General features: G+C 51.1%; 1 protein-coding gene across 13 annotated transcripts in view; it reads left to right on the top strand.

The window, feature by feature from the left end:
• foxp1b (forkhead box P1b) overlaps positions 1 to 10,385 on the top strand; it is a 137,373-nt gene extending 126,988 nt beyond the window's left edge. For 6 of the 13 annotated variants that reach the window (XM_076047981.1, XM_076047980.1, XM_076047979.1 and 3 more), the window contains 4 exons: positions 948 to 1,117; positions 1,384 to 1,453; positions 2,015 to 2,181; positions 5,959 to 10,385. In XM_076047981.1, the coding sequence (XP_075904096.1) occupies positions 948 to 1,117; positions 1,384 to 1,453; positions 2,015 to 2,181; positions 5,959 to 6,103 (552 nt within the window). In that variant the 3' untranslated portion in view covers positions 6,104 to 10,385. Of the gene's footprint in view, positions 1 to 455; positions 578 to 947; positions 1,118 to 1,383; positions 1,454 to 2,014; positions 2,183 to 5,958 lie in introns of those variants that run through there. The other 7 variants (XM_076047988.1, XM_076047983.1, XM_076047982.1 and 4 more) reach the window with 5 other exon arrangements.
• The last annotated feature ends 576 nt before the right edge of the window (positions 10,386 to 10,961 follow it).

Raw genomic sequence — 10,961 nt, 5'->3', positions numbered from 1 at the left:
TCTCACTGAATGCATCACAACTACATATGAACACACATTGGAATTATGGAGGAAACAATGAAAGTGTAAAATAATTCAAACACATTTTATATTGAAATTTTTCCAAATAGCCTCATTTCATAAAAAGCATATTTAGAGTTATTGATTGTGTTTTGTTTTTTTTTTCTTCTTGGCTGCATAATTAAATATATCTTGCTCATATATTTAATGTCCTCAGTACCTATCTGCAGTGTAGAAAGTTGTAAAGATTTGGCCTCGGCCAATCAGTGTGCACATTTACTTCTTTGCCATCGTGAGTGACTCCGTTTTTTTTTTCACCTTGTTAGTTTCTGCCTCCTGTTTTACTGGACTGACAGCAACTCTTCTCTGTCTTTCTCCCCCCCCCCCCCACCCCCCACACTCCCTCCTTTTGTTTCATTTTTATTTGACAAATTTTTAATTTACACCAACTGCAGAACGCAGTCCGGCATAATCTTAGTCTTCACAAGTGTTTTGTGCGGGTAGAAAACGTTAAGGGTGCCGTGTGGACGGTGGACGAATTAGAGTTCCAAAAGCGACGGCCTCAGAAGATCAGCGGGTAGGTGGGCCTGGAGCCCAGGGGGCTGCTGGGAACTGGGTGTCTTGTGCTGCTGCCGCTTCATCCGTCCGGCTGCGTGTGTGTGTTGCGCCATCAGTCTGCTCGCTTCGCAAACCCCTCCCCCTCCCCCCTCCGCCCGCCTCCCCCCTCACCTGCTGTAGGAACCTCTCTGTGGTGATGCTTCATAACCTGCAACGGCTTGTCTCCATTGTCTGTGTCTGTGTGTGTGTCTGTGTCTGTGTGTGTGTGTGTGTGTGTGTGTGTGTGTGTCCGTCTTCTGTCTTCTCCATCATCCGCATCTGCACCTGGCTGCCCCCCCCCCCTCCCCTCCCCTTCCTCAACCCCCCTCCTCCTCCTCCCGCTTTCCCAGGGTGCCGTTCGCACCAACCTCTCCCTGCACAAGTGCTTTGTGCGGGTGGAGGACGACCTGGGCTCCTACTGGACCCTCGACGACGGCGAGTTTCAGCGCGGCCGCCACGTTCAGCGAGGCCGCCCCCGGAAGCACGCCGCCGAACGCCACTTTGACCAGCTGCTGGCACAGTAAGGCCCCCCCCTCCCCCTGCATGCGCTCCTCCTCCTCCTCCTCCTCCTCCTGCACCTCCTGCTGCTTCGCCGTCCATCATGTCTCATCCAACTGCTGCTGCTGCTGCTGCTGCTGCTGCCTTCCAGTGCAAAGCCGTGTGCTGTGTTGTTGAGTGACCGATGGACTCAGATCCATTTTCTCCCCGACGCGGCGGCGGAGGAAGAGCGTCCGGGGGGAGACGTCACTTCGGCAACAGGTTTAACCCACTGTCTTGTGTTCGCAGCAGTCCGGCCTTAGTGAAGAACATCCAGACCAGCCTGGGCTACGGTCCCGCCCTCTCCGCCGCCTTCCAGGTACAGGACCAGACAAAGAGAATCCTCATTTCAAAGAGGCACCTTCACAATCCGGATGTTTCACCACAAAGTCAGAAGTCTTGTGATCTCATTATGTTGTTTTAGTCCAGATAAGCACTCTGGAGTGTTATAGAGGGGCAGAGCCAGTGGTGGTGATGGACTCACACCAGCTGCGTCTCCATCACCCCTAGAATTGCACAAAACCTACATATGGCAATAAAAAGACTGGTGATGGAAAAACCTCTCAAATACGGCTTAAAGGTTTTGAGGCTCTCATGAGGAGGTTTTTCAGACGTGTCGCTAAAGTGTCATGGAATCACTTTTTTTGGCATTGACACGTCAGCGGGCGTGACGCACGGGGTCACGTGACCAGTGAACAGGTTAAACTTTGACTTTGAGGTGAACCGTCTGTTTAAGTGAAGCCCTCAGAACTTTCAGAGGCTTTGTGTGCGCTGCTGTTGGGATGTTCTGCTCTGAGAAAGTGTTGACAACCCCCCCCTCACCCGCTCCACGTTTAATGCTCCTGAGTTTTTCTTTACTTTTTTTTCTCTTTCTTTTCAGGCTTCGATGGCAGAAAACAACATACCTCTCTACACTACTGCTTCCATTGGAAGTCCCACCCTCAACTCCCTGGCCAACGCCTTCCGCGAGGAGATGAACGGAGCGATGGACCATGGAAACAGCAACGGCAGTGACAGCAGCCCGGGACGCTCGCCCCTGTCAGCTATGTGAGTGGCTCCTTCAGCGGGGAACAGAGGGATGGGGGCGTGGAGGGGGGGTGAGGAAGGGGAGGGGGAGGGGGCTTCCCCTGCCTCCTCCTCCTCCGCTCAGGAAGTTGAAATAGATTCTGCAGGCAGGAGACAATGTGTGGGTGCCCACCCAGAGCTGCCTGATGCCTGGCACCAGATGAAAGGGGAGCAGGGATGGGGGAGGAAGGGGAGGGGCCATAAACAGGGTGCGGGAGGACGGTGTTGGGCGGGAGGTCGGGGTCACGGGGTCACAGCCGGAGCTGCGGCTGGACTGCGACCACAGGAGGAAACTCCACCTCTGGCTGAGAGAGCGACGGCCAGCGGCTCTGCACCAGTTTATGAACCCTGTCTGCCTGTCTTTCTGGCTGGCTGGCTGGCTGGCTGGCTGACTGGCTGACTGACTGGCTGGCTGGCTGTCTGTTGTCTGTCTGTCTGTCTGTCTGTCTGTCTGTCTGTCTGCCTGGCTGGCTGTCTGCCTGCTTGCCTGTCTTCCTTTCTTCCTTCCTGTCTGTCTTCCTTCACATCTGTCTGTCTACCCACCAGTCTTCCTGTTTGTCTTTCTGCCCATCTGTGTGTCTGTCTGTCTGTCTGCCTCCCTATCTGCCTGTCTTCCTTCCTGTCTGCATGCCTGCCTACCTGTCTTTCCTCCTGCCAGTCTGCGTGTCTGCCTGTCTGTCCTCCTTCACGTCTGTCTGTCTGTCTGTCTGTCTGTCTGTCTACCTCTCTCCTTGCTTGTCTGTCTTTCTGCTCATCTGTCTGTCTTCCTTCTTTTCTTCCTGCCTGCCTGTCTGTCTGTCTGTCCATGCCAGTTGCTCCACCCCCTGACAGGAGGCCAGAGTGACGGAGCTGCTGGCTCTGAAAACCAGTGGTCAGAGATGCTTCTGAGTGGTGGTGTAATGAGCCCGTCCAAGGTTTCCCATGTAGGAAAGTCGCGGCGAGGCCCGAGGAAAAGTGTGTGGGGGGGGATAAAAAAAAAAGAGAGAAGGAACCCGCACGTTCGCTCCGGCGTGCAGGAGGGTCGACTCGGCCGTTTGAAGCCATGAATAACAGAGCGCTCGCGCCGCATCGTTTCCAGATGTGGCGGCGGCAGAAGCTGGGAAGCCCAGGGCGGCCGGGCTGTGGAGGGTTGCTGCCCGAGAGGGGAAAGAAAAGGTGGTGTGGTAATGAGCTGGTGGCCAAGTGGAGGGAAGTGCCATCCCTAATCAGCGGGAACACAGCTGTGAGCGTGGCCGTGGAACAGGAAAGGCAGAGACAGGATGGGTGTGCTGGCCTGGAGGCAGCCTGCGTCTCCCTCAGCCTGTCTGCAGGCAGCTGCAGCGCCGTAATTACACCACCGCCTCCACGCAGCGGCAAAAAGACTTTTTTTGCCACGCTTTTTTTTTTTTTTTTTTTTGCTTTTAAAGAACTTTATTAGCTAAACACACAAAGCACTGTTTCCTTAGATTTCAAAGGTCCTGAATTCCCGTCCTTGTTTTATTTTGTCGTCCCGGATCAACTTCACGCGATCAATTAATTAATTGATTCATTAATTATTATCATCATTATTATTATTATTTAGTTGTAGAATTATAGGTATACCCATCATACGTTGCCCTCTGTTTACAACCTTCTGTTAAAACGGACAGGGGCACAAAGATCTTCTCTTTGTGACATCACAGAGGGAATTTCCATTTTCCAGAAGTGTTTTAAGGGACGGATTGCTCTTGTTTACGGGTGGTTGACTGTCAGGGCAGGACTTTAAACCACCGGCACCGTCATTCAAAGCCTCCTCCTGCTCCTCCTGCTCCTCTTCCACCTCCTCCTGCAGCGGCTGTACACTAAACAGCCTGTTTATCTCGCCGACTGCGTTCCAGAATTCCACCCGACGTTCCAACACGTGCACAACAGATGTTGTCGCAAGCGCATAAAAAAAAAAAAAAAAAGGCAAAGCAAAAAAGCAGTGCGAGGAATCGGGAGCAGCCAGCCGAGGAGCAGGTAGCCGCCCTGAGACGACTAATTACCGGCAAAGTGTGGAATCAGCATGCGGCTCGATGGCATAATAATAACAATTTCATGTCTGCCCCGCAGCCACAGAGTCGGACCCGAGGCGACGGCACTTGTGGAGCCGCTTTGAAGTGAAAAACTGATAGAAGAGCTGACTTTACCTTTTCGCCTCTTTAGAATTCACACACACACACACACACACACACAGCCGCGCGCATGCACGCAGCCAGGGAGCAGGCGTCATTAGCGCACACGCCGGCGTCTCCATCACAGCGGTTACAAATCACACAGGACGCCCCGGTGTGAATAAATCAAAGGTGTTTGCTGTTTGTCTTGATTGGGAGCGACGCCGCTCGGCTCTTATCACGGTGGCGGCGGCTGCCAGCGCTGGAGTCGCCTGCAGCTGCTCCTGATGTTGGCGGAGTACCGCCCCCCCCACACACACACACACCCACCCCCTGCCACCGCCACCGCCGGGCCTCGTCTCCTCCTCAGCCTCCAGCTCCGCCTCCCAGCGCTTCTCCGTTTGTGTAATGAGAAATTTGGCAGATCTCATCTCTTTAGTGGCTCTTTTGCCCGGGTTGCAGGGGGGAGGGGGGAGTGGCAGGGGGAGGGGGAGGAGGAGGAGGAGGAGGGGAGGCCTCGTGTTTTCTCCTTGTTTACAAGTGACAGCGTTATTATTCTCCGAAGGGCTCTGTTTCTTATCGCGGCGCCGAGCCGCCGCCTCCCCTGCCAGCGCTTTTCTTCCCCCTTTATTGACACTTGCTTTAAAAAATGTGCATTAATTTGGGAGTTTTTAAAAGCGGCGTGTGCGGCGGCGGCCAGACGTTCGCGACGGCACTCGCCTGAAGTTGATTAATGATAGAAGCCGGCGTCGGGGTCGTCCTCTGGAGACCCGCCGCACAGGTTGTGCATGTTAACGAGCAGGAAGGGGAACACACAGAGCGCCGCCGCCGCCACCAGGAGGCTGTCAGCCGCAGCCACAGCGGTCCTTTCTCTCCCCTCGCCGTCTCACGCTGTTAATCTTCCTCATTTATCAATTCCAAGTTGAATACCCCGCTTGTCGGTGGCGGCGGAAATCAAAAGCGAAGCTCCGCCAGCGTTTGGAACACCTCAAAAGAAAAAGCAGAAATTATCAGCGGCGAGCGAGAGAGAGAGCGTTTGTTTTTGTTCCCCTGTTTCCTCCTCTGTGTGTGTGTGTGTGTGTGTGTGTGTGTGTGTGTGTGTGTGTGTGTGTGTGTGTGTGTGTGTTAGAGCTCTGTGTTGAGCATGGACTAGACTTACACTGACAATATGGCGGCATGCCGATATTTTTCCCCCAGTGGCCACTCGAGGTACTGCAGCAAAAAAAAATCCCATGGGCCGAAAAGACATTTTCCTCATTGACTGCAATACAAAAATACAAATACAATAAAGGCCTTTAAATCGGCTGACAGGACGACTGTGACCTGAAACACGATTCATAGCAAATCTTTCTATTGTAGACTTTTCAGTGATGGTCTTTTAGAGTTTATTCCCAGCGTGACGTCGCTGCTGAGTCTCAGCGTTCTGATTGGCTGCGTCCTGACGTGTCTGTAAGTGACGTTGTCCAGGATCGTTCTGATTGGCCAAATAGATCATGTGAGTGACAGAGGCATGCTGGGAAGTGACACTAATGCGCATGCTCATCTGCGCTGAGCGAGCGACTCCATTGAAATGAATGAGGCTCTAAAAAGATGCCGCAGGTGCTAAGATGCTAATGCTAAAGGCTTCTGCTCCTCCTCTGGCCCGCAGGCACCACATCAGCGTGAAGGAGGAGCCGCTGGACCCGGAGGAGCACGACGGGCCGCTGTCGCTGGTCACCACGGCCAATCACAGCCCGGACCTGGACCTCCACCGAGACTACGACGACGACCAGGGCCACGACGACATGCTGTAAAGGCCGGACCCCCCCCCCACCACCACCTCCACCACCATCACCCTACCCCCACCTCACCTTATAGTCTCCCCTCGGACCCCCCCACCCCCAGCGGTCCGGATGGCTCTGGGCCAATCACAGACACTGAACTGAAGGCGACGCCCAGTCAAACTTTTTAGTGCCATTACAGAAAAAAAGGAAAAAAAAAGAATAACCCCCCCCCCCATAAAAACACAGCATTCACCCCTCCACCCCACCCCCCTCCCCTGCCCATCTCTCTGTCACACACACACACACTGGCGGAGGGAGGGGCCTCTGTTGGCTTTTTTTGTTGTTGTTTTTTCTGTTTTTGACATCATTTCTACTTCAAGCTGAAGAAGGAAAAGCGAGACGAACTTTCCTGGGTTTCTACTCCTGTGTGTGTGTGTGTGTGTGTGTGTGTGTGTGTGTGTGTGTGAGTGATAGGGACGGGATCTCACCCCCGACTCCCCCCTCCCCTCCTCGCTCACGTGACCGCAGACTGAAGCTGAAGAGAAGCGAGCGAGCGAGACTGACGTTGAATCTGTTCCTTCCTCGCTGGAGAGAGAGAGAGAGAGGGGGCGGGAGGAGGGAGAGAGAGAGAGAGAGAGTTTGGACTCGTTCCCGCCGCTGACGCGTCCTGGGAGTGGGCGGAGCCTCGGCCTCACCTGGCTGTTGTTTGTTTGTTTGTTTGGCCGAGAGCTTCACGACGTGTCCCTTTAATTCCTGCTCTCCTCCTCCTGCTCCTCTTCCTCTTCATTTTCCTCTTCCTCCTGGGTTTTTGTTTTCTTTCAGTTGTGTCTTTGAACTGATCAGACCTCATGCTGCGGAGATTCTGTGTGGCGCCACTCGATGATGAATGTTTTATGATTTTCCTTTCACGTCTTGTCTTGTTCTAAACACACACACACACACACACACACACACACTTCCAAGTTTTTTTCCTTGTTTTTTTTTTTGGGTCGTTCATTCCCGTCATCTTTGAAAGAAAAGGGTCCCGATCTTGATGTGTAGCCCCCCCACCTCCTCCACTCTTCCTCCACTCTTGCCCGTCTTCCCTTTCTTTGACTTCCTCCTCACCCCCCTCCCCTTCTCTTCCTCCTATCCCCTTGCTTCTTCCTCCTCCTCCTCTTCTTTCTCCTCACCTTCCTGCCCTTCATCTCTTCCCCCACCTCCTCCTCATTCTCTTCCTCCTATCCTCCCCCCCAGCTCACTAGGTCCACGGCGATGCACTACTGGTAATGAAGGCTCTCTCCACGCATCAACGAAGTTTAATTTAAGATGCGAATGAATGACAGAGAAATCATGCAGGTTATGATTCATCCTTATGAAATTACACTTTAAAGCGGCGTGGCGGCGGAGGACGGCGCTCCGCAACACAATTTCTGATCACTTACAAACCCCCCGAGACCTCCCCCCCCCACCACCACCACCACCAGCAGCAGCAGCAGCACCAGGTGAAGCGTGCGCTCCGCCGACAGACAGATGGAAATGTCAGGTGCGGCGGCGGCGTTGATTCCGACCAACTAATTGTGATTCCTGACGCCGGCTGTCGCTGCTCATCCTCCGTGTCTGCAGGCTTCATTCCGCGCAGGAAAACTGCCATTCCCTCCCTGCACTCTGCTGTGTTGTGCCGTGCGCTCGGCCCAGTTTGTCACAATTAACCCCCCCCCCCCACCCCCACCAACCCCCCCTTAGCATCCATTCTGGGAAACCAAAAGTCCGAAAAGTTGCACATTCCAGTGTTCCTGGCCCAACCAGTCCAATCTCTCCACACAGCGTTCATACGTTTGAAGACAGCAATCAACCACTTTTATTTATTGATTTTTATTATTGTTGTTATTATTATTGCTTCATGTTTTATTTGGCTTTCAATTGTTGTTGTTTTTTAAGTTGTTGGTGTGTTTTTAATATCTTGTTCTGTGATTACCAAAGACAAACTAAAGAAGACAAAAAAACAAACAAAAAAAAAACTTACCAGAAAGGCAGATGTTGTGTGTTCCATGCAATAGCAGATAAGGCCAAATAATATCCCTCCTCCCCCTCCCCCTCCCCCTCCCTCACCCCTCTCGGACGAGGAGGGAGGGGGGGTGGACTGAAGTTCCTGGTGTTTTCCATTCATCCATTTCACTGTTTTTTCTTTGTGAAGCCAAAGGGAGGGGGGCTGGGGGGGCTGGGGGGGGAGGGGGGGAGGGGGGGCAGTCTGACCACATGATGACCAAATTAGGGAAACTTTACTGTCTTCTGGGGCCAGTGAGAAGAAAAAAAGGGATTTTTTTTTTTGTTATTATTATTTTTGTTGCTTTGTTTAGTTTGTGTGAAATATTTAGGGGGGGGGGGGTCAGAGGTGTGTAGATAAAAACAAAAATAACGGCGGCAACTTTGTTTCAGGGGGAGAGAATAAGCTTTTTTTTTTTTTCTTGTGGAGGGTCAATGTGAAGCAGCTTCAACTGGACCACCATGATTCTACCCCCCCCACTCCCCCACCCCCCCACCCCTGCCCATTTGTATCCTCTGTAATGATTGTATTGCCACTTCCTAGGGGTTTTGTTATTATTAGTGTCTCTGTTTGTGTGTTCAGATCGGCAAGACTTTATGATTGTGTTTAGTTCCTGTAACATATTACTTTTTATATTAAAAAACACTCCTGTCAACTAATAAGCTGGGTACAAGGTACTTTATGGCAGTTACATGCTTCTTCGTTGGTTTGGGGGTCGTCGGTGTTCTTTTCTTTTCTTTTCTTTTTCTTTTTCATTTCCACTGCTGGGTGATTGAAGGCCCAGTGTGTCAGATTTTAGTGGCACCTGCTGCAAAGACGACAAAGTCAAACTACAGTTTTTAAATGGTCAAAATTGGTGTTTATTGTTTGTTTAGACAGTTTTTTTTTCATCACCAAACCATGTGCAGAGAAAAGTGGCCAACACAGACACGCCCAGTTACACATAGACACGCCCCTATTTGGAAATATAAACGCTTGAATTTTACCCGCTAAATCTCTCCCTCTGCTGCTCTACTGGGCCTTTAAAAGCAGTGTGTGTGTGTGTGTGTGTGTGTGTGTGTGTGTGTGCGCGCGTCATCTTTGTCTTCTTCCAGAAGATGTATTTAATGTCCAGGCAGCTGTGGCCGGGTCAGCGGCAGGCGGGCCGGGACCGTGAGAACTGGGCCGAGCCTCCCACCGTGGCTCGGCTCGCTGCTCAGAGAGGACGGCGGCAGTTCTCATGTAGCGCCGCCGCTGCCTCACTAAAGATAACAGCGAGAGAGAGAGTGTGTGTGTGTGTGTGTGTGTGTGCGCATACCTCCGTTAGGAACCTATAGGGAAGAAGTCAATTAGAGGAGGAAAACAAAATAAACAGTGGGCTCGGCTGCGAGTAGCGAGCAAATCAAAATCACTGCAGAGTCACAATTTGTTTGAAAAGGGACGAAGAAGAAAAAAATGCCGAGCTTGTTTATCTAAAAAGGTTTCAATCATTCCGGATCTCAGGCTGCGTGTGTGTGTGTGTGTGTGTGTGTGTGTTTTCATCCCATCCACGTCCTCACCTCTACCAGAATCTTTTTACACACACAAACTCTTCTGTTTATTTTCTTGTGTTTTCATAAAATAAGAAAAAATCCCCCCCGAAAAAAAAAAAGAAAAAAGAAAAGGGTCCATTTGTTGTTGGGATGTTTTACTTTTGTTGCCGCTGCTTTTTGTATGTTGAATTGGGGAGTGGGAAGAAATTACCACCAACCGACTGCTGTGTGTGTGTGTGTGTGCGTGCGTTTCTGCAGAGAAAACAGATGTATTTCACTTTAGGAATCCTTGCTTTAAAAAAAAAAAATGTCCAAAAAAAAAAAAAAGAAAGAAAGGGAAATCATAATTCCATCCATCTCCTGGGTGAGGCGGGTTGGGGGTGAGGGGGGGGATTTTAAACTGTAATATAGTGAATAAAACAGACTTTTCTCTGTTATCATGGAGCATTTTGTACAGGTTTTGTTTTGTTGTTTTTCTCCCTCTCTTTGTGTTAAGCAGTTTTTTGATACGTCCTTTTGATGGTCCAACCACTACTGCAGGGGGAGGGGGGGGGTGTCGCCGGACCAGACGGTGATGACTTGCATGAGGAACCCCAGGGTGGCGGGCGGGATGCTGGGGAGGGAGCGCTCGGTGGGGACATGTGAGGCTGTTTATCAATTTATGGATTCATGGATCTTTTGTATGGAATTAATAAGGGACAAAAAAAAAATAGAGAGAATATGCAGTGCCAAGATGTAAAGACTATTGTTCAATGCTGTCCTTTTTTTTTTTTTTTAAAGAAAACCAAGCAAAAACAGTGTCGCTCACGGTTTCCTCCGTCGACTGGAAGTTCTCGTATGTTTTATATCCTGCTTTGTTTCTTTTGACTGAAATCTGGTTGTAAATGAAGCCAAGCACAGCAGAGAGGAGGAGGAGGAGGAGGAGGAGGAGGAGGAGGTCCTGCAAACAGAGGCCACATCAATGCTGTCATTCCATCCTCTTCCTCCTCCTCTTCTCCTCCTTCTGCCTCTCTCTCTCCCTCTCTCTCTCTCTCTCTCTCTCTCTCTCTCTCCCTCTCTCTACTTCTCGGTTCTTTTTCTGTTTTTTATTTCTTCCTCCTGCTTCTGTTTTTCTTCCAAGTGGAGAAGAAATATTTGTTTGCTTGTCCATCGCGCCACTCTGTAACCTGCTGCCCCCCCCCCACCACCCCCACAGACCCCGCCCACTCTGTTGTAGTCGGCGGCTTTGGCTGACGTGAGCGTTCTAAAAGATGCAATAAAATGCTGTTGGTTCAGACGCTCCACCTCTCTCTCACTTTCTCTCTCTCTCCGTTTTTGCGTCTCTTTTCTCAAGTTGAGCGACACAATTTGA

Source organism: Nelusetta ayraudi, unplaced genomic scaffold (genome assembly GCF_046127955.1).
Source record: "Nelusetta ayraudi isolate G7.1 ecotype Tasmania unplaced genomic scaffold, CSIRO-AGI_Nayr_v1 ptg000096l, whole genome shotgun sequence".
Lineage (NCBI taxonomy): Eukaryota > Metazoa > Chordata > Actinopteri > Tetraodontiformes > Monacanthidae > Nelusetta > Nelusetta ayraudi.
The sequence above is the reverse complement of the archived record's forward strand: the minus strand, read 5'-3'. Positions and strand labels throughout refer to the sequence as shown.